Source organism: Myotis yumanensis, unplaced genomic scaffold, assembly GCF_028538775.1.
Source record: "Myotis yumanensis isolate MYYU_CA2020_CCGP unplaced genomic scaffold, mMyoYum1.0.hap1 SCAF_13, whole genome shotgun sequence".
NCBI lineage: Eukaryota > Metazoa > Chordata > Mammalia > Chiroptera > Vespertilionidae > Myotis > Myotis yumanensis.
The window spans coordinates 43,375,527-43,400,110 of NW_027223764.1; the positions used below are offsets into that span (position 1 = coordinate 43,375,527).

General features: G+C 37.6%; 1 protein-coding gene across 3 annotated transcripts in view; it reads right to left on the bottom strand.

The window, feature by feature from the left end:
* Positions 1-24,584, bottom strand: part of MICU1 (mitochondrial calcium uptake 1) — a 174,920-nt gene that overhangs the window by 116,752 nt on the left and 33,584 nt on the right. For 2 of the 3 annotated variants that reach the window (XM_070432946.1, XM_070432947.1), the window contains exons 2-5: positions 13,605-13,766; positions 10,366-10,534; positions 4,844-5,006; positions 1,060-1,103 (exon numbers count right to left, since the gene is read on the bottom strand). In XM_070432946.1, coding sequence (XP_070289047.1) covers positions 1,060-1,103; positions 4,844-5,006; positions 10,366-10,534; positions 13,605-13,765 — 537 coding nt within the window. In that variant the 5' untranslated portion in view covers position 13,766. Of the gene's footprint in view, positions 1-321; positions 484-1,059; positions 1,104-4,843; positions 5,007-10,365; positions 10,535-13,604; positions 13,767-24,584 lie in introns of all 3 variants that reach the window. The other variant, XM_070432948.1, reaches the window with a different exon arrangement.

The window sequence follows — 24,584 nt, forward strand, 5'->3', positions numbered from 1 at the left end:
TCCTAACACCAAGTTCAATGCCTTTTCTTTTTTTAAATCACTGTTTCTCTTAGATTATGTGACTTTAAAAAGAAGATACTCACAGATGGAGGCACTGTGCCACCTGAATAGGAAAGGTAATTTTTAGGCTGGAAGCATTGGCTGAGCTCTCTCAACTCTTAAGTCAGCCACTCATTATTTCCACAAAAGACCTTAGCACTTATATCTTTACCTTACCAGTATGTGGAGTTTACATAATGAAGCAGGATGGACACCTTCCTGCAAGATCAGTTTCTACTAACCCTGACCTCTACCCATCTAGACCCTCTTTTGTGATCCTGCCTTTTCCAGCCACTGCATGATTTGCCTCCTGATTTCCTTCACTTTAGGCTTTGTAGAACCACTCCTGGCTCTTTCTTCTTTCTTCCTCCACTTTAAAATTGACCTTTTACTTTTCTTTCTGACCCTGTGTAATACGTTCTTTCTCTTTTTGTAGAATTCAGCCTGAAAGGGAAAAACATGTTTAACTAACTGCTTTGAGATAATAAAATGAAAAGTTTCATTTTCTATACTTAAGAATGATTTATTATGAATGATTTATTCCAGGCATAAAATAAAGAATTAAAAGTAAGTATAATGCAAACATATGTAAATTTGGCGTCTTCATAACTATTATAAAAGCACTAGGAAGGACTTCCCTAATTTTCTTAAGTTACTGCTATATACTAGCATAGTTTGAGGAAGGTCAAATCAGATAGGTGTTTCTAAAACAAATGCAATACTGGGGAGATTGTTAACTTTTGTGGCTTTTGAATTAAAGCTCAAATGTCAACATACACTGAATTAGGCCTTAATATAAACAGCAGGCAGTCCACGAGTGTTACCTGTGTAGATAAAGATAGAAGAAACTTCTGTTTGGCTCTTCCTGTAGAAGCATCTGAAGGCACTTACAGGCCTCCAAACCTAAGCAACACTCTTTTTTGATAAGATAAACATGTATTCAGAAATCTCTCACAAATACTGGAGGAACTTTAAAATATTATTAGTAAACAGGATATACATGTGCCATAGTTTGCTCACCTTTCCATCAAAGCGTTTTATTATATATTGATCCAGGCCCAAGTCTGTAAAAGAGAAAAAACAATTCAATCAACTCAAATGAAACATGAAATGACAGCTCTCAGTTTTGTTTCCAATCATTCAATTAAATGTACTAGATAATTTAGCTACAATATTATTCCAAGGTAATAAGAATGAAAATTGTGTCCCACTTTCAGACTCAAAGTGTAACTGCTATAAGATACCAATGTTTTACTTTACATATGAGAACTGAGGCTCTGAGAGGATAAAAAGGGTAAAGGTTCATGTGCAAACCTATTCAACAGCAGAGCCAAACTAGAATCCAGGACTCTTCCCAGGGTGGTACTCTTTTCATTACATCAAAGTACTAATTACCTCTAAATAAACTGAGAGACATTAGATTAATCTGAATACATAATACTTCTTTTGGATCAAGTTAAAGAAAGGTAAGTTTAATATCAAAAGGAATTTTTGTAACACATATAAACAGATACAAATAGACCATCTTAATATTACCTTTTAAAATTGGGTTAAATAATAAATATTTACTCTGGGAATACCTAGCATTGAATTCTAAGCACTGTAAAAGATGTAAGTAAATATATTAAGTGCCCTTGAGGGCAGGCATTTTATTGTCTTTGTCTACTTCTTTCTTTATCTCAGGAATAGTGCTTGATCAATAAATGTCTATTAACAAATGAATATAAAATTTAGAAAGACATATGCACATAATAATTAACATTACAAGGGAGCATAAAATTAGCCCAATAAGAGGGTGCTGTGGAAGTTTTTAGAGGGTTTAGAAGTCGGTTCCCAATTATGCTTACTTTTTCTTGCATAATTACTTAGTTCTTTTCTTTCAGTTCTTACAGTGTTCATTCTAGCTCAGACCTTATCTTCCTATGTCCAGAGTACAACAATGATTTGATTATCATCCCTCCCAGAGGAAGCTTTTTGTACTTTCGCTTCTACACATTTGGTTATACATTCTCCTTATCTAAAACTAGAGGCCCGATGCACAAAATTTATACAAGGGGCTCGGCCCTGCCACTGCCACGGCTGCCTCTGCCCCCGCCCACCCGCCACGGCAGCCACCTCTGTCTTGGCCCCCGCCACTGTGGCTTCGTCTGGAAGGTTGTCCGGAAGGACATCTGGTCTAATTAGCATTATTACACTTTTATTATTATAGATATGCTTCAGTTTCTAGACACCCACCATAACAAAATGAACCATTGACTGCAAAAGATAAGTCAGGAGACATTTAAAAACAAATCTAACCTGAAACCTCACAGATGTTCAAAAAGATTACACAATAACAAAGAACATGCTTCATTTTATCTTTTCATGGTGTGGGGCTGGGACCCCTCGCTCCTCAGGGTGGAACTCGGCAGCCAAGATATCTCTCCCAATTTTTAACAGCCACACATGGGTGTGGCACCAGCCTGGTCTGCATCTCCATCCCTCCTACCAGTTTCGAAACGGCTTCTTCTGTATATCCTTAGTTATAGGAATTCTGTTCAGCTAGACTTCAGGTGGTTCTCAGTGATGCTTGTTCTATATTTTAGCTATAATTCTGATGTGGTTGTGGGATGAGGTGAGCACAGTGTTTACCTAATCTGCTATCTTAACCGGAACCACACCTTTAATTTCTCTGTATGGCTTTGAGTTACTGTCTAGTATCTTTTCATTTCAGACTAAAGGATTCCATTTGGTATTTCCTGAAGGGGAGGTCTATTAATAACAAACTTCCTCAGCTTTTGATCATCTGGAAATGTCTTAACAACATTATGCATATGTTGTCACACTTGAAGGTATGTATATGTTATTACACTTGATGGTGTTCCACAAGGTTCTGTTCATTTTTATTCATACTTTTTATTTTCTGTTCCTCAGACATGACAATATGAATTGATGTATCTTCAAGTTCACTGATTTTTTTTATCTGCCTGCTCATATTTGATGTTGAACTCTTCTAGAGATTTTTTAAATTTCAGGTACTGTACTTTTTAGCTAAAGAATTTCTATTTAGTTCCTTTTAAAATTTTCTATTTCTTTATGGGTAGTCTCTTTTTATCAATACACTATCTCCCTGTTTCCTACAGTTCTTTGTCTATGGTTTTCTCTTGCTCTTTGAGCATATTTAAGATAACTGATTTAAAGTCTTTGTAAAGTAAGTGCAATGCCTACCTAGGCTTTCTCATGGGAAGGTTCCTTTAAAATTTTTTTTTTTTCTGGTAATGGGTCATATATTCCTGATCACTGGACTGTCATGTAATTTTTTTAAATTTAAAATTGGATATTTTTAATATTATAATGTGGTAATTCAAGAAATAAAATTCTTCCTGAATCCCAGGATTTGGTGTTGTAACTCACACCATCACTTTGCAAATTATTTTTGCAAAGACTGCATTCCTTATCATGTGTCACCATTGAAGTTTCTTTTCTATCTAAGCAGTCAGTAAGTGACCTGATAGAGAATTCCTTAAATGTTGGAGGCAAAAAGAATTAAAAAACAAAACAAAAAACTCCCTAACTCTTCCACTATATGCAGACTGGCTCTGAGGTGGGGCTCTCCTTTGACATTTAGCTAGAAATTTAATAACTCTACCTTAATTTTCACCTCCTTACAGGGAGCCCAAAAATCAACAAGAGGAAAAAGCCCACTCAGGTCTTTCCAAGCATGTGTCTGGCCCTGAGAACGCATGTTGCACTCTGGATTCCCCTATGCAGTAGCCCTTCAAAACTCTTCTCCCCTGAAATGTCTTCGTCCTCAGTGTCCTCTTTTTTAGGCTGTTCAGTCTGTCTGCTGCTTGTCCCATCTGCCCTCTCTTAGCCTGGGAACTGCAAGTAGTATATGTCTTAAACTTTTTCAGTGGATGGCAAGTGGGAAACCACTCCAGCTTGAGGTGAGTGAAAGAAAGGGCAAGCCTTTGTGCTAGTCCCTCAGGGAGCAAAAGGCCACAACACTTTTTTACCAAAATTTAGCAGCCTTTCTTCATTAAGCACTCCCTGGTTGCTGTAAGTTTTTTATTAGATTCCAGAGGTCCACTATAGTTACTTCTGTCCATTTTTGGCAGCTTAATGGTTGCATCAGTGGAATTCACAGAGCTCTCAACTCTGTCGTTTTCCCCACCATGTTTCCCATATATATTTGTAAATTGTTACATTTAACTTAAAATGTTAAGCCATTTATTTTCTTTCATCACACCTTGTTTGTTTAGGCTGTTTCCTCTATATGAGACATCCTTTCCACTACTCTTAGAGCATATTTAAGATACTTGATTTAATGTCTCTGTGAAGTAAGTGCAATGCCTATATAGACTTATCCAAACTCAGATGCATTCTCTAGAAATCATTCTCCCACCTTTCAGATTTAACTAAGTGCCCCTTGTTTATACTGCCACAGCACCATCGTTCTTTAACAAATCACTATATTTATGAAGTTTCTCATAACTGTTTCTGTCTCCCTCACTAATGAGCAACTTGATAGCAGTCACATTGTAATGCATTGCCTTTAGGAGCGTTCTCATTACAGGCAAGGAACCTCAGCCGGAGTAGTAGTACACTTTCCTCAATCCTTTAATCTGGCTGAGGATTGCCACATTAGACTATAGGCTCCTCTTTTGTACTCCCAAAGCCTAGCATGATGCCTGACATACAGTAGCTACACAGTGAATATAATTATTGCATGGGCCTATAAAGTTTAGGCAATACACAGAAAGAAACAAAGTAGCATATAACAAAAAGAAATATAACAACCTCATTTTTCACATCAACAACTTACGTTCTGGTTGTTTTTCATTGGGTGTTATGGATCGCACAAAATCTTGTGGAGTCATAAACACTTCAGATTCACCATGCTCACTGATTACTTTCAAGGTGGCAAAATATCGGAAGATTTTGTCTGGCGTGGAATATGCTCTAATCCTATTCTCGTATTCCATTACCTAAAATTAGAAATCCGGGGTGTTATTATTAAGCAATTTTCATTTTCATACATTTTATATCTTATTTTTAGGGAATTTTAAATTATATAACTTTTTCTATTACTAGATTTTTAAAATATTAGAAATAAACTTGAATTTCAAAAGCTTTAACCACTTTCTTCCAATATACTTTTCATACCTTATTTGAGGCAATACTTGTGTAACTTCTGTTTAGAAATTTTTGAAGAATTTTCTTATTTTTTAAATCATTGAAAGCTAGCAAAATTGAAAAATGTCATACAAGAATTCAAAACATCTCAGTAACAAGGGTATAATGCCATATATATGTTAGTCTACAGGTTCTTAATTACCAAGTCTTTAAAAAGGAATAGATTTTACAGTTTTTACTTCTATGAAATTTCCTGAATCCTAAAACAAAACAGACTTGGGACTTCATAGTTTTGAACAACTAATAGTCTTTCAAATACAAAGTACATAAAATGATAGCATCAAAAAATAAAGTTACATACCATGGAAACTCAGTTATTAACAGGTCTCAAACAATAAGACTTCTACTTTTTCTATAAAATTAAGCAAACTGCTAGAGATCCTCTATTTATAGCATATTTAGGAAAGAGCAGACTTGGGAAGAGCACAAGCAAATATTTGAATAGGAACAAAATCACATAAGGTATACATTTAGCTAAAAGATCAGAATGTTAATATGAAAACTCATTTCCTTATCTGGGATCCTAGCTCCCATTCTGTGCATGGGACAAACAAAATACTATAACTTCTGCATAGCATTCTTTTTACAAATTCTGGTATGAGAGAAATCTGTTTCATCAAAATATCAAATACATAGTACTTTGGTGAAGAGATTTCTCTCAGACCTGAATTCTATATTTTGAGATAGCCAACAATAAATAGTATCTTATAAATAACTGGTTAGAAAAAGTGTCAAGGCAATACAATCTAAAATCCCATCAGTTCAATGTCTAAAAAGCAATACATAACATTAAGAAAAACACTGTTAATGTTTTTAATTTGCCATATTAACACAGCCATTACTATAACTGTCAGTCCTGGCTAGATGGCCACTTTGAGTTCACTGACAGCAGCTGTTTAACAATGGTCTTAATTCCACTGCCAGATGTGCTTTCAGCAACTAAGAAAGGACTGCTAATTTGTAACTATACATGACAAGAGTCTTCCTAATGCTAATTTTCATAAAAATCTGAATACTGACTTCAGAGATTTTATTAAAAGATTTGGCATGTGGCAAACACACTAAGGAGCTTTTCGACCCCTTAGTGACTTTAAGACTTAGCCAAAAGTCTTAAATCAAAGGCATTTTATATTATACTACAACTGTCTGCTGGCTAATACTGGCTACAGAATAAACTACTGTCTTTAGGCCCTCTATATGTTTGTTCTTCTGAGTGACAACAAAAAATAATCAGTTTGTAACATTTAAGATATAAGTTGTAGCTACTGCTAAAGATGGCTTTGTGAACCAAAAATAGTTGAGTCAATCATATACAAAGGTAGAAAGATAACTTAAAAGTTAATGATTTTCAGACTGAAAATCAGACTCCTTGGTTGTTACAATATCACTAAATTATGCTGCTTAATATTATTAATAAGTTTTAGTTAGAAATAATAGGTCAAGGAAAGTAATACACTTTTTGCATTCCTGTATTGGTAGAGTTTCATACAGACAAACTGTATAGTATGTATTTTGTTTTTCAACTTAGCGATGTATCTTGGAGATCATTCCGTATCAGTTTATATGGAACTGCCTCCTTTTAAGTGGTCATGTTAAAAGGAGCACTAACAATAAAGGGTTCAGAATACAGCATCCACTCTCCCTCTAAAAATCAATGGAAAAAGTATCCTCAGGTGAAGATTAACAACAACAACAAAACAAAACAAAACAAAACAAAAATAGAATTACCATATGACCCAGCAATTTTATTTTTGGGTACATATACAAAAGAATGGGAAGTGTAATATCAAAGAGATATCTATGTACTCATGTTCATAGCAGCATTATTGACAAGAGCTAAAATGTGGAAGCTACCTGGATAACTGGATGAGCAATAGGTAGTATACATATACAACAGAATATTATTCAGGCCTAAAAAAGGAAGAAAATTCAGATATATGCTACAACATGAACAACCTTGAAAACATACTAAGCACAATAAGCTAGTCACAAAAAAATGAAAATACTGTATGCTTCCATTTGTATGACATTCTTTTAGTATTCAAAATCATAGTGACAGGAAGTAAAATGGTGTTGCAATATCACTAAATTATTGGGGAAAAGGGTAGTAAGGAGTTATTATTTAACAGGTTTATATTTTCAGTTTTATAATATGAAAACAGTTATAGAGATGAATGCTGGTAATGGTTGTACCTTGCTATATACTCTTTTCAATATGTACTGAATACCACTGAACTGTACACTTAAGAACAGTTAAGATGGTAAATACCATGTTATATGTATTTTATCACAATAAAAAAAAATTGAAAGAAAAGAGAGACCCTGGAGGAGTGGGAAAACAACTAATGAGAAAAAATATAAAAGAGCAGTTAAAAGATACAAAGGATAGGTTCTTTTAAATCCAAGTGGAGTTCCAAAAGAAAGAAATGACAGTGAAGCAATATTGAGGTGATGTCTGAGAATTTTTCAGAATTGAGGACTTGAGGTTTCAGAAGGGACAAAAAAATTTTAAAAATAACAAAACAAAATGAGAGAAGCATGCACAAAGCAACAAAAACTGCATCCACAAAGATTTTCCTAACTCTTTGCACCTGGAATTTTTAAAAAAATAAAACAACCAGGCCATGCATGGGAATAAATGGTAAATTCAGGACACTGGTTTGGCTCTGACGTGGAAGAGAGAAAAATGGGACTGACAAGAGTATATAGCCTTGTGTATTTTATATTCATTTCGTTTCTTTAAAGAACAAAAAAAAAAACAACAAAAAAAAACTGAATCCCTGGCTAGGTGGTTCAGTTGGTTGGAGCATCATCTTATACACCAAAATGTTATGGGTTCGATTCCCAGTCAGGGCACATACTTATATTGTGGGTTTGAGTCCCAGTGGGTGCGTGCAGGAGGCCACCGATCGATGTTTCTCTATCATCAATGTTTTTTTTTCTCCCTCTTCCTCTCTCTCAAAAATCAATAAAAACACTTCCTTAGGTGAGTATTAAAAACAACAACTGAAGCAAATATAGGAGAATGTTAAAATGACAAAACAAGTATTGGGTACATGTATGTTCATTTTAGTAGTCTTTATTTTCTTGGATATTTGACATATTACATGAAAATCAAGAAAACATAAAGGAACAAAAGTAAAAAGTTTAAAAGAAAACTGAGAATGTCAAAATTGCATGTAGATACTGGAGCAATTTGGTATTACAGGGAAAGAATGTAAATGGGACGTAGCTAGAAAAAAACTGATCATAAGTGCAGTTTATTATTTAATTAAAGATAGAAGAATCTTTAATGTGACTATATAGGTAGACTATGTAAAAACAAACACAAAAACAAACAGTAACTGACAAACAACAGCATAAAGAAAGAATAAGTGTTGACAAAAGTTCTTGGTAAGACAGGATAACATGTGGAATGATTATGCTCGAACAGAAAAAACAGCTCTTCCACTGAGACTTTAGTGAAAGAAAAAAGAATTATTTCAAGCCGAACCGGTTTAGCTCAATAGATAGCGCATTGGCCTGCGGACTGAAGGGTCCCAGGTTCGATTCTGGTCAAGGGCATGTACCTTGGTTGCGGGCACATCCCCACTGGGGGGCGTGCAGGAGGCAGCTGATTGATCTCTCTCATGGATGTTTCTAACTCTCTATCCCTCTTCCTTCTTCTCTGTAAAAAATCAATAAAGTATATAATATATGTGTATATATATATATATATATATATATAAAGTTCCTCCTTTTAAAAAAAAGAATTATTTCAAACAGAGACAAGAAAGGTTTTTATAGCTATGGAGTTAAAAATTAATTACATTGACAGCTTTCATTTTTTTCTAACTTATGAGATATGGTCATCTGTTGAACAAACAGCGGGAGTAGAAAGTGGAAGGTTCAAAATAAATGTTTATATGGGTCATTTTAGCTCTACTTTGTAAAAGTTTAACTCTAAATGAAACTACTGGAGTAAGAAAAATTTGAAATTTCCTTGAATTCACTCAGGGCAAAAGATTTAAATAACTGTATTGTGGAAACACTGGGATAGTTGACAATTAACTTGTGAGACGTAGCTTTTGTTCAAATTCACCTCAGTAAGAAATGAATTTAGGAAATGAAAAGACTTAATAACTTCATCCAAACAGACAAACAGAAAATACAAATTTCTCAAAGAAATTCTTCTTGCAAATATGTACCACACACACACACGCACACACACACACACACACACACACACTACAGAAATAAGTCAAATTATCTTCTTGCATTGATTAGGTATATTTTAGCAAGTGAAAGCAATTTCCTGAATTTTAAAACACTTGGAGTGCAGGTGAATTTCCCGCCAAAATATAAGATGGCTCTGTCTTTTGGTTTTGTTCCACCCACCAAAAGGGTGGATTGCAAACAAATATTTGGTAATACGCAGTTACAATCGGCCCGAGTTTACACGTTTCCCGCACTCCACCGCAAATCTATATGAACCGAGTTAAAGACGGCTCCCGTGGAGTACGCACAATTCACGCGAGCCGACTTAACTCGTTTCCCGCACTCCAAGTGTTAATGTTAACATGCAAAATATGTAATAAATTCACCCTTCTGACTTTTCATCACTCATGTCTGCTGAATTCAAATGCCCAATATCATAGGCATTGTTATAGTGAAACTGAAACTTTTTTGAGTAAAAGCATAAAACAACAGGTCGTGTTAAATATATAGAATGTTGAAGTCCTTTGAAGTTCATGCTGTCCTCAAATTTATTTGATTTTCTGGAAATATCTGTTTATTTCCCAAGATATTTTATTCTACCTTTACAACTTGACATCATAAATCTTTATTACCACAAGGACTCAATTAACAAATATGAGAATGTTCAACATCAGAAAGATCAGATAGCAAGATCAATGTTAGGTAGCTAAATTGAAAGAATGAGGAAAATATATGCTAATCCTGATTAGTAATTTTAGGTCCTTTTCCTAACTCCATTAACTTTACATTCTAAGAGTATGTTTGCCTTAAAACATGATGGAAAATAGTGAAGAGGTGAATAACTTCAGAGTGAATATGAACCATATGCAATACATCATAAAAGAAACTGAACTGCATTATTATAATCTTGGATTAACTATAGTTCTGATTAATTTATATAACTGTGTTCCATACTTTTCTATCTCTGAATCCAGAACGTTTCTTCTTTTTCTCTTCTGGATGAAGCTCAGGACAAGTATCATCAGCCTTTTTCTCATGGTTACAAACTTCCCCTTCATCTTTATTCTTTCCTTTATCACCAACTTCACTCTTTTTTACAGATGGTGGAGATTCTGCAAGGGCTCTAGATTGATTAAATAAATAAATAAATAAATAAATAAATAAATAAATAAGTAAATACACACACACACACACATACACACACACACACACTCACATTAATCATGAAGGTCCATCATATTAACCAAATAAAGATTTTCGGATACAGCTTAGAAGGAGCAATAGCAATGGAATTTGTAAAAAGTTTACATGAAGAAATTCCTCAAAATATTAAAAATAGAACTACCATATGATTCAGAAATCTCAATCTGGTTATATATTCAAAAGAACTGAAAGCAGTGTAATAAGGAAATTTTTTTCACACTCATGATAATAGCAGCATTACTCACAATATCTAAAATGTGGAAGCAACCCAAATGTCTACTGACAGATGAATGGATAAAGAAAATGTTGTATATACATAGAATATTCAGCCTTAAAAGTAAAGGATATGACACCAAAAGCACAGGAAAAGCAACACCTGGAATGGAAGCAAAAATAGACAAGCAGGACTATGTGAAACAAAAACGCTTCAGCACAGCAGAGGAAACAATCAACAAAATGAAAAGGCAATACCCGAAATGGAAGAAAGTATTTGCAAACCATATGTTTTATAATAAAGGGTTAATATTAAAAATATACAGGGAACTTTTACAACATAATTACAAAAAAACAAATAACCCATTAAAAACGAGCAAAGGAACTAATAGACATTTCTCAAAAGAAGATACATTATTGGCCGACATATACTCTGAGTGGCCAGATTATTATGACTGGCCAGATTATTACGACCACTCCATCAGTACTTCGTTGGGCCACCTTTTGCCTTCAATACTGCGGCGATTCTTCTTGGCATTGACTCCACAAGATGTTGAAAGGTGATGCGAGGAATCTGACACCATGCCTGAAGAATAGCACTGTCCAGTTCTGTGAGATTTGATGGTTGTGGAACCAGCTGCCTGATGGCTCTTTTAATTTCGTCCCACAAATGCTCAATTGGATTGAGATCTGGTGATTGTGGGGGCCACCTAAGCAAGGTAAAGTCTCCCTCATATTCTTGAAACCACTCCTGCACAATACGAACACCGTGGCATGGCACACTGTCCTGTTGGAAGAAGCCATTTCCATTGGGATACGCCATCAACATGATAGGATGAATTTGATCAGCAACGATACTTAGGTATGTTGTGCTATTCAGACGTTGTTCCACACGAATTAAAGGGCCCAAATCATGCCAGGAAAACATGCCCCAAACCATAACACTGCCCCCACTAGCTTGAAGGGTTGTACTCATGCATGTGGGGTGCATGCTTTCATGCTGTTTCTGCCAAATTTTCACTCTGCCATCTGCATGATGCAACTGGAAATGTGACTCATCGGATCACATGACTTTTTTTCAATGCTCGACTGTTCAATCATTGTGTTCCTGTGCGAATTGGAGACATTTTATCTTGATAACTGCAGACAGCAAAGGTGCTCAAACAGGCCTTCGGCTTCCATATCCCATACGATGCAGTGTATAGCTAATTTGCCTACAAATGTCAGGTGGTCATAATAATCTGGCCACTTAGTGTATAATGTAATTATTGATTGCTTGACTTGGGATGGTAAATATACAACACAATTTTTAGATAATGTATTGTTGAATTATATACCTCAAACCTATATAATTTTATTAACCAATGTCACCCCAATAAACTCAATAAAAAATTAAAGTAATTGTTGATAGATATGTACTTATTGCTTTTTTATTATTCATATTTTTCATTTCCTTCTTAAAGAGGACCCTTTAACATTTCTTGTAATGTTGGTTTGACGGTGATGAACTCCCTTAGGTTTTTCTGTCTGAAAAGTTCTTTATTTGTTCTTTAATTCTAAATAACAGCTTTGCTGGGTAGAGTAATCTTGGTTGTAGATCACTTTGAATATTTCATGCCAATCCCTCTGGCCTAAAATGCTTCTGTTGAGAAATCAGCTGACAGTGTTATGGGAGCTGTAGGTAACTAACTACTTTTCTCTTGCTGCTTTTAAGATTCTTTCTTAACCTTTGGCATTTTAATTATGATGTGGTTTGGTGTAGGCCTCTTTAACTTCATCCTTTTGGGACTCTGTGCTTCCTGGACTTGTATGTCTACTTCCTTCACCAGGTTATCCTATCCCCATTTTACATACGAGGAACTCTAAGCACATATATGCACACTCACAAGTGCACACATACATCACTAGTGAGACTAGAAAAAAGTCCATCAGTTCCTCAAATAGCTAAACACAGAGCTACCATATGATCCAGAAATTTCAATCCTAGGTAAATACCCATCAGAAATGAAAACATACTCTACCCCCAAAATTGTACACAAATGGTCACAGCAGTATTACTCATAATAGCTAAAAATCAGAAACAACCTAAATAGCCATCAACAGGGATGTGAATAAATAAAATGTGGTATATACTCCGTACAACAGAATATAATTTGACCATAAAAAGAAATGAAGTAGTGGTTCATAGTACCACATAGGTGAACCTTGAAACCATTATGCTAAGTGAATGAAGCCTATCACAAAAGACCACAGATGATAAGATTGCATTCATAAGAAATGTCCAGAATAGGCAAATCTATAGACAGAAAGGTTAGTGGTTGCGTGGACCAGAGAATATGGAGAAAGTGGGAGGTGACTGCTAAACGGTATGGAGTTTCTTATGAAGTGATGAAAATTTTTGGGAATTAGATAGTGGTGATGGCTGCACAACTTTGGGAATATACTTAAAAACACTTAATTTTACATGTTAAATTGTTAGATTATTAAATTTATTATATTATCTTAATTATTATAAGTGTATTAAAGTTATTAAATTGGAAAATTAGTTAAAAATATTCAGCAAGGAGACAGGCAGATACTAAAGCAGAATACTTCCTGTTGGTTGCTTTGAAATGATAGCAGAATTCTCTGAAACATCTTATTTCATAGATAAATATTATCAATGCCAAATTATTTGTGCAAGAAATTTTGACACAAAGGTAAGCCAGAAATCAATTCTTTTTAGAATTGGAAGAATGAAAGTACATGTAAGAACAGGATTCGCAGCTAACACTTACCTCTTCCACAAAAGACCAGTACTTGCAGTTACTGCAGATGCTCCCAGAAAAGCCACTACCATTAGTCGACGCCTGACCTGGGTGGGCTGTGATCCTCCATGGTACCATCGAGAGCCCAGGGCCAGTTCTGCCAATGCATAAAGTGACTTAAGACGAAACATCCTGTGAACAAAAAGTAGAAATGTTACTTCTAACTAGTGGTGGTGATGGTGATGATGATTACATCAATTCCACAAACAAATATAAGTATTTAGTGGTAGACACCATTCTAAACACTTTGCAATACCACACATTATTTCATTTAATCCTCAGAACAATTGTATAGAAAAGTACAATTTATAAACCTGATATATCAGTCAAGATACAATTAGAAGATAAGAAACAGAAAATTTAATATAAAGCATTATTAATTACAACAGGAGACTAAGTAGTAAAGGGTAAAGAGACAGCAGATAAAGACGGCAGCCACTACTTCAAGGGCCAATGCAGACCAACAAGAAAATCTATATGTATAAAAGCCTAAGTGACCATTCGACTGTTCGACCTTTCAACTGGTAGCTATGATGTGCACTGACCACCAGGGGGCAGACGTTCAATGCATAGTAGTAGATCCAGAATCTGAACCAAGAGTGGACTGACTCCAGAACATGGATCAGACTGATGAATCTCAGAGAAAAGAGGGGAGGTGGAGGGCGGGAAGAGATTAACCAAAGATCTTATATGCATACTAGAGGCCTGGTGCACGGATTCGTGCACCGGTGGGGTCCTTCAGCCTGGCCTGCAGGGACTGAGCAGAAACAAGCAGTCCAACATCCCCTGAGGGGTCCTGGGTTGCGAGAGGGTGCAGGCCAGGCCGAGGGACCCCACAGGTGCACGAATCCATGCACTGGGACTTTAGTAAATATATAAAAAGGCTACTCCTAACAGGGTGGAGTTCCAGACCTGTGGTGAGGACACAGCCACTGATGTCCACGAAATTTACTAAAGTGCCACATCAACAGAACTCACAGTAAAGCCATCTACTAGGAAAACTCGGATCAGTAGAACCTGGGAAAGTGTCCATGGGGAGGCGATGTCATTGTATGAAATTCACTTGGAAACGGCATGTAGAAGTGTTGCCACTAAAAGTCCCTAGGAACTGAGTGCCACTGGGTGTCCCACATGCTGCTGGCCACTGCAGCATACAAGGAGCACACCAGAATCAGAGAATAGCACCCCTTCCTTCTCCAGTCTCCCTCTAGTTCCTCTACTGACAGAGCTTAACAAAAGCTGGAAAGGAAGAAATGTCCAATATCACAAATAAGACAATGGAAGATGGGTTTAGAGCTGAAAATCAACAGTTTGGTAAGTGGCACATCCATTTTACAGATGTGAATATTGAGATACAGTAACTTGCTGAAGACTAGTCACTACAGCTAGAACTGGTAGATCCAGAATCTGAACCAAGAGTGGACTGACTCCAGAGCCCGGATTTTAACTAGGACACTTTGCTGCCCCTACCTGTAATGTTAATATTACTTTTGTTAAAGTAATTTAAGTGTTAATTACAGTAAATCTTTTCCCACTCCTAGAGCCTTGGAAGCCCTCCTCCCCACTAGGTTCTTTTGTTTCATACTTATAACTTCACCTGTTCCTTTAACTTTTTGTTTTAATTCAGAAATATCTATATTAGGTCATACTGTTCAATCAACATTCACTCTTCCATCCCGTAGGTAAATAATACTTCCCCACTCTTTTCATTTTGGGTGTGTATCTTGCAAAATGCCTTGCTATGACCATTGAAATGTGGCCCAGTGTCATGAAGTTCTTTTAAGAGCTATTTCTGTTAGCTTTCTTGTGCCCTGCACTCTAACCAAGAGATTATGCCCCAGGAAGACATTAATCCTTCAACCTTGGTTCCATAATGAACAGATCTCAGCAGAGAGGCAAGCAGCATCAGGACAAGCTGAGCCGGTGCCAACCTACAAAATGCTGGTGAGAAATAAATGTTATTGTAAGCCCTGAAAATTTGGGGGTTGTCTGCTACCACAGCAAAAGCTAACGAATTCAGCATCTAAGAGAAGTACTGGGAAGTTCTAACACAAAAAAATTAGGTTCATACTATTCAGCCCTATGTGATACCTAAAAGGCCCCCAAGTTTTTATATTTTAATTGGACAAGATTCACATTAAACATTTTTGAAATGGTACATTTCCATCCTGAATACATATAAATATACTAGAGGCCTGGTGCATGAAAATTCATGCACTGGAGCAGGGGTTCCTCAGCCTGGCCTGCCCCCTCTCACAGTTGGGGAGCCCTCAGGGGCAGGAGGCGACCCAGCGATCAGGGGAAGGCGACGCCCCCATCACACCTCTGCTGCTGCCACTGCCAGCAGCTCAAGCCTTGGCCGGCCCTGGTTACCTGAGCCTCGGGTGGCCCTGGGCTGCTGGGCAACTGACATCCAAGGCTTGCCTGCACCATCGGGCGGGCCCTGGGTGGCTGGGGGACTGAGGGTGGGTCCAGCCGCACTGTGTGCCTGCCGCACCCCCGGCTGGGCTGAAAGGACTGTGGGACTTCGGCGGCAGGCGCAAGGAGTGGCTGGACCCGTCCACTGCATGCCTGCTACCTCCCCGGCTGGGCTGAAAGGACTGTGGGACTCCGGTGGGGCTGAAGAGACTGGGTGCCGCCATCTTGTGGGTATGGGCGCCGCCATCTTTGTGATGGCGTGATGGTCAATTTGCATATTCCCTCTTTATTAGATAGGATTGGATATAGATATTAGAGAATTAAAAATCAAAGAAAGACCAGCATAAGACTGGGTCAGTCAGCAAAGGCTTTTGTTTAGTATTGAGCCTCAAAATGGTATAGAATTTTGATCAAGTTGATAGAAATGTCAGGGGCATCCCAAAAGACTTAGGATCATCTCTGGTATCTCAGTCCAGAGAATTAATAGAAGGATATTTAGGCCAGGATAAAGTCCCTAATTCTCTTATTCCACCAGGCAGACTGAACGAGAAAGGGGCTTTTTTTTTTCTGGTTACTTGACTTTCAAATCAAAGTATCCATGTTCCTCCCATTTGATTTTCTCAAAGCATAATTCACTGCTTCCTAATTTAAATTATCTTGCACTTAATAGGGATCTTTATGGTAGTTAACATATTTGTTTAAGTTTTCCTCCCCTACTTGGCTCTGAGCTTCCTTTAAGGTTAAAAATATGGCTTTTCCTCTTTCTAAACCATAGTCTAGCACAAGGCCTGTTACATTACATTATACATGTCATTTCTTCAATAGTTCTAATCTCATTCCCCAAAGTACACATTAAAAGATATTTCTATTCACCTTCTCTAGTGCCACTTTTATAGAAGCCAAGTAAATAGAGAGAAAAACCCCACTGAGAACAGGTTCTATTATAATTTAATCCCTAGCTTTGTAGTGAAGAAATAGTGTAAGTAGTTCAATGTGTTAATTTTTTATGAGAAACCACTTAAACAAATTTATGATAAGCTTTCCAACTGAATCTAGAAAATTGAATGGGTGAATTGGCAGCAGTTATGCAATAATGAAGATTAACATGCAAATTTATGACGTAGATTAAATTAAATCAAAAGCAGTGTATTTTTCTTCCCTAACAGCGCACATACACACACACACACACACAGAAATGCCTCTAAAAAATAGCTTTGATGTGAGCTGAAAATGATGAAGAGGTATTTCTAACCAAGAAATGTCAAGGAGGCAAGTGAAAGATAGTTTTGTTACTAAAGCAGAGCATTATCTATAATAAGTTTTTTGAAACCTGCAATAGTATATTACTGCCCTGTTTCTGTATCTATTATTTTAGGACTGTTAAATTTGATGTATTGCTTTTGGTAAATTTCAAAGGGTCACAGAAATAGGAAATGATTTAATTCAACATCCTTATTTTACAGATGAAGGAACTGAGATCCAGATAAGTTATGTGGTTTGCTCATAGCTAATTAATTCAAAAACATACAATCGATCTTAGAATTCCTGATTTCCAAATAAACAACCTAAAGGGGAAAAATTTTAATAACCTTCTCAGCAAAATAAATGTAATAGGCACACTTCAAAAGGAGATGATATGCCCAATTACAGAAAGATAAAGAATGGTATAATAATATAATCCAATGTGAGATAAATATGAAAAATGATAATCATAAAATATTAAAATATTATTTCACAAACAGAAAGTTGGCACAAAGATATAAAAAAGTTGGAAAAATAAGTAAGAATGGCTCTAAAAACTATGAAAAGATACTTAATCTCACTCATAATAAGATAGTACAAATTAAAACTATACTGAGATACTGCCTTCCACTCATCAAGCTGGCAAAAATCCTAAAGTTTGAAAACATACTTGTTGGCAATGCTGCAGAAATGCCACTGCTGAGGAATGTGTAAGTTGATACACTCTATGGGGGATAAGTTGGCAACATCCACCAAAATCACCCATACAAACTGCATACATTGACTCAGAAATTCCACTTCTGATAAAATAGCCTGCTGATATATATGCACACCTGTGAAATTATACACGTGCCACAGTTATTCATTGCATCATGGTTTGTAACAGCAAAAAACTAAAGAAAACACCCAACTCCAATGTTCATCAAGAGAGGACTGGTTAAATGATAAATATATACAAGGCAAAACCATGTAGCAATAGCATGTATAGATTTGAAAAGAGCTTTAAGAGATACTATTATCTAAATATAGCAAGGTGTGGAATAGCATATATAGTGTGCTACCTTATGTAAAAAGGAGAAATAAGAATGCATATTTGTATGTTCTTATTAAGTAACTGTAGGAGAACACAAAAATGTACTAGCAATGGTGCTGGTTGGGATGGGAGATGAGATAAGAGACAGAAATTTTTACAATATACTATTTGAGTTTTAAAACTATCCATGCAAACAAATATACAGTAGCTGTAATAATAAAGGCATAATATGCTAATTAGACCATATGTCCTTCCGGATGACCTTTCAGATGAAAGCCGGGGCTGTAGGGAAAGCCTGGGTCCCAGGTGCCAGAGGGAAGCTGGTGCTGGCAGCCGGGGGAAGGAAGGCCTACTCTTGCATGTATTTTGTGCATTGGGCCTCTAGTTTCATATAAGCAATTTTATTTAAGTTTAAAGGTAGAATGCAAGGTAATATGTGCATGGCAATCAAATTAATGTAAAATATATATGCACTTTTAATTTATAAAAAATGTAGGTGATGGAAATAAATTTAATGATCCTCCAGAAATATTTTATTTAAACTTCTTCATTTAAAGAAAAATAAAGGCAGGCCCAGAAGTTGATGTTTCATTCTCCTCTGCCAGAAACTGTCATTTACCAGCCATAATAGTGGGTTCAGGCCCAATAATATTTCAGCAATCAATCCATATCATGACAAAGTTCCTTACTTAAAAATCAAATTCATATCCCAAAACTCTGATTATTGGCACATCTGGAATCAACTTACTAAACTATTAAAACTCCAGACCTTACCCTGATCCTGACTTAAAATATCTTTTTGTACTTTTCTGAGATTTACCCCCTTGTATTTTTTACCTTTGACAATTGCACATTTAAAGGACTGCTGCCCTGGCTGGTGTGGCTCAGTTGGTTGAGCATCATCCCATGCACCAAAAGGTCACTGGCTCAATTCCGTCAGGGCACATGCCCAGGTTGTGGGCTCAATCCTGACAGTGGGGGGGGGGGGGGGGGGGGGGGATTGCAAGCAGAAGGCAACTAACTGATCAATGTTATCTCACATTGATGTTTCTCTCTTCCTCTCCCTTCTTCTCTCTAACATCAATAAAAAAATATTTTTAAATAATGAAAAAGGACTGCTTGGTTCTGCCAATCCTCCCACTAGTCTAAATAAACCTCTGTTGAACAATTACCAACTATTACCCAGCACTATTGTTAAAAGCAACATCTGCTAAATCTGAGGCCAAAATAAATTTCTGAGATCTACCCAAACTTGGCCACCAACAAAACTTAGGCTTCAATTTGAACAGAACTTCAAAGTTCCAAAGTGTTTATAATTTACATGAACTAAGAGCTTTAGAAAACAAGAACTCAGTGTCCTTTACATCTGAATTTCCAGAATACAATACAGCATCTGGCATAGCGAGTATATGTAAATGACGGTTCAATGCATCCTATCAGCCTGCAAATATGGTTGCTCTCTAAGAACAATACTGCAAAATCAGCACAATCTGGGCTGCCCACAAAGTTTACCCCATTCATCCCAGTGGCAGCTATATACAAACCATAGAATTAAATTCAGCAGACCTTCAGAGCCTCAGCCATTAAATACAGGCATAACTCCTTTTCTTGTGCTTTGCTTTTTCACACTTCTCAGATATTTAGTTTTTACAGAACTGAAGGTTTGTGGTAACCCAGTGTTGAGCAAGTGTCTCAATATAATTTTTCCAACAGCATTTCCCCACTTCATGTTTCTGTATCACATTTTGGTAATTCTCACAATATCTCAAATTTTTTCATTATTATTATATTTGTTATGGAGATCTGTGATCAATGATCCTTGATGTTACCATTGTAATTGGGGACATCACAAACCATGCCCTTTGAAGACAGCAAACCTAATCAATGAATGTTGTATGTGTCTGCCTGCTCCACCAACTGTCCATTCTCCCATCTCTCTCCATCTCCTTGGGCCTCACTACTCTCCTGAGACAAACAATATTAAAATTAGGCCAATTAATAACCTTACAATCGCCTCTAAGTGTTCAAGTGAAAGGAAGAGTGGCACAGCTCTCACTTTAATTCAAAAGCTAGAAATGATTATGCTTAGTGAGGAAGGCATGTCAAAAGCCAAAATAGGCTGAAAGCTAAGCTAACTTGTGAATGCAAAGAAAAAGTTCTTGAAGTAAATTAAAAGTGCTACTTCAGTGAACACATGAATGATAAGAAAGGATGAATGAGAAGAAAGAAAGACAGCCTTATTACTGATAGTGATGAGTTTTAGTGGCCTAAATAAAAGAATAAACCAGCCACCACATCCCCTTAAAGCCAAAGCCTAATCCAGAGCAAGACCCTAACTCTCTTCAATTCTATGAAAGCTGCAGCAGAAACATTTGATGCAGAGGTTGGTTCACGAGGTTTAAGGAAAGAAGACATCCTCATAACATAACATAAAAGTGCAAGGTGAAGCAGTAAGTGCTGATGTAGAAGCTGCAGCAAGTTTTCCAGAATATCTAGCTGAGATAATTAATAAAGGTAGGTGGCTACACTAAACAAAAGATTTTTCAATGTAGAAGAAACAGGCTAATATTGGAAAATAATGCCATCTAGGACTTTTATAGCTAGCGAGAAGTCAAAGTTTCAAAGCTTCAAAGGATAGGCTGACTCTCTTGTTAGGGACTAATGTAGCTGGTAATTTTAAAGTTGAAGCCAATGCTCATTTGCCATTATGAGAATGCTAACTCTATTCTGTTTGTGCTCTACAAATGAAACAACAAGAGCACATCTGGAGGACTCCACCAAGATGGCGGCATAGGTAAACACCGGAGACTGCTGCCGCAAACAACCACTTCAAAAATACAACTAAAAGACAGAACGGACATCACCCAGAACCACAGGAAGGCTGGCTGAGGAGAGACTCTTCAACTAGAAGGAAAGACAACAGCATACCCAGGCTCAGAGGAGGCGCAGTGTGGAAAATTTAAAGGTGCGGAGGTGCGAGTGCAAAGCGGGCTGGTGGCTGAGGGCACGGTTGTCATTTTCAATCAGGAGGGAGTCTCAGACTCTGAGCTCCAGATCCGGGCGAGTCTCTAGGGACTCAGACTCAAACAGGAGAAGTGGGATTGTCTAGCATCAGTTGGAACGTGAGGGCAGCTTTCTCTCCGAGGTTTGCAGTGGTAGCTGGGATTCTGAGAAGCAGAGCCTCTGGGAATGGGACTGAGAGCAGCCATAACTGCTCCCTCTGCTCGCCCTGTTGATCCCGCCCGGCCCAAGCCCTGCGCAGAGCCATTTGCCGGATCGCCTCAGGCCAAGGCTAGATTAGCACCTCCCCAGAGGACAGAAGTTTTCCCACAGCTGATTCTCACAGCCAGTCGGCCTGGTGGTCAAATCCCTCTAGTATTAACTACAACAATCAAGGCTTAACTAGAACAAGACTGCGCACAAAGACCACAAGGGGGTGCACCAAGAAAGCATAAAAAATGCGGAGACAAAAAAACATGACAGAAATGGAGGATATAGAGCTAAAAAACGCAATTTTGAGGGCTTGCAATAAACTTGTGGAGAGCCTCACGAAAACTAATGAGACCCTCGATGCTATGATAAAGAAACAACTAGAAATTAAGCATACACGGACTAAAATAAAGAATATTACACCCAATAGCAGACCAGAGGAGCACAAGAATCAAGCCAAAGATTTGAAATGCGAAGAAGCAAAAAACACCCAACCAGAAAAGCAAAATGAAAAAAGAATCCAAAAATATCAAGATAGTGTAAGGAGCCTCTGGGACAGCTTCAAGCGCACTAATATCAGAATTATAGGGGTGCCAGAAGATGAGAGACAGCAAGATACTGAAAACCTATTTGAAGAAATAATGGCAGAAAACTTCCCCCACCTGGTGAAAGAAATGGACTTACAGGTCCAAGAAGCACAGAGAACCCCAAACTAAAGGAATCCAAAGAGGACCACACCAAGACACGTCATCATTAAAATGCCAAGAGCAAAAGGCAAAGAGAGAATCTTAAAAGCAGCAAGAGAAAGAGGCTCAATTACCTACAAGGGAATACCCATACGACTGTCAGCTGATTTCTCAACAGAAACTTTGCAGTCCAGAAGGGAATGGCAAGAAATATTCAAAATGCTGAATACCAAGAACCTACAACCAAGATTACTTTATCCAGCAAAGCTATCATTCAGAATTGAAGGTCAGATAAAGAGCTTCACAGATAAGGAAAAGCTAAAGGAGTTCATCACCACTAAACCAGTATTATATGAAATGCTGAAAGGTATCCTTTAAGAAGAGGAAGAAGAAAAAGGTAAAGATACACATTGTGAACAACAAACATGCATCTATCAACAAGTGGATCTAAGAATCAAGTGAATAAATAATCTGATGTACAGAATGAACTGGTGATTATAATGAATCAGGGACATAGAAAGGGAATGGACTGACTATTCTTGGGGGGGAAAGGGGAATGGGAGATGTGGGAAGAGACTGGACAAAAATCGTGCACCTATGGATGAGGGCAGTGGGTGGGGAGTGAGGTTGGAGGGTGGGGCGGGAACTGGGAGGAGAGGAGTTATGGGGGGGGGGGAAGAGGAACAAATGTAATCTGAACAATAAAGATTTAAAAAAAAAAAGCACATCTGTTTACAAAATGTTTTATTAAATATTTGCAGGCCACTGTTGAGTCTACTGCTCAGAAAAAAAGATTCCATTCAAAATGTCACTTCTCATTGACAATGCACCTGGTCATCAAGATCTCTGATGGAGATGTACAATGAGATTAATGTTGTTTTTATCCTGCTAACACAACACCCATTCTGTAGCCCATGAATCAAGGAGTAATTTTGAATTTCAAGTCTTTTATTTAACAATTCATTTCATAGAAATATAGCTGCCTCTGATGGATCTGGGCAAAGCAAATTAAAAACCTTCTGGAAAGGATTCACCATCTATGCCATTAAGAACATTCATGACTCATGGAAAAGGTCAAAACAGCAACATTAACAGGAATTTGGACAAAGCTTATTCCAATCCTCAATAATGACTTTGAGGGGTCAAAGACTTCAGTGCAGGAAGTAACAGCAGATGGGGATGGAAACAGCACAAGAACTAGAATTAGAAGTGAACCTGGAGTTCCTGTCAAGATGGAGGTATAGGTAAATGGGGTACTCAAAACCTCCCACAACCACATCAAAATTACAACTAAATTACAGAACAACCATCATTGAGAATCCCCCAGAAGTCTAGCTGACTAGAAGTCCTGTAAGTAAGTATATAAAGAAGCCACATGAAGGTGAGTAGAAGGGTTCCCAGCTCCACACCAGAAATCCCAGTCCAAGATTCCAGTGTCAAGAAGAGAAGTCTGCAAACATTCTGGCTGTGAAAACTAGTGGGAAATGTGGCTAAGACAGAGGGCTGCTGGAATCCCAACCAGTTCCTCTGAAAGGGCCCATGTACTGAACTCATTCCCTTTGAGCTCCAGCAATGGGATAGCAACATGAAAGGCACCATGAATATATGAGGAAGAACTGAATTATCTGACCTCTGAACAGAGCCGGAGGGGCAACTTTCTCTCAGGCAGAAATGCTGGCAGAGGCCATTATTCCTTTGCTGAACCCTCCCCCACAGAGTCCCACAGAGTCAGTTCAGCAGGCAGGCAGGCACCATATCTGAGTCTCCATCAACAAGGCTTACACTGTTCACGTTGCCCTGGTGACTTCCTAGTGAGACTCCACCCCATCCAAGTTGCAAGCCCACCCAAGACATTGCCAGTGGCTTTCCATATAAATGGCCTCTTTCAGCTCATACTTCAAATTTTCCTAAAATCTCTCTAAAAAGCAGCACCTGGCTCTAGCTCAGCCGTGGGCAAACTACGGCCCGCGGGCCAGATCCAGTCCATTTGAAATGAATAAAACTAAAAAAAAAAAAAAAAAAAAAAAGACCGTACCCTTTTATGTAATGATGTTTACTTTGAATTTATATTAGTTCACACAAACACTCCATCCATGCTTTTGTTCCGGTCCTCCGGTCCAGTTTAAGGACCCATTGTGGCCCTCGAGTCAAAAAGTTTGCCCACCCCTGCTCTAGCTGGTACGGCTCAGTTGTTTGGAGGGTCATCCCATGCAACAAAGGTAGCAGGTAAGAGCACATACCTAGGATTGTAGGTTTAATTTCTATTCGGGTTGCCTTCAGGAGGCTTCTCTCGCTCGCTCGCTCTCTTTCCCTGCTTCCCTCTCTAAAATAAAGTTTTTTTAAAAAAGGCAGCATCTGGCC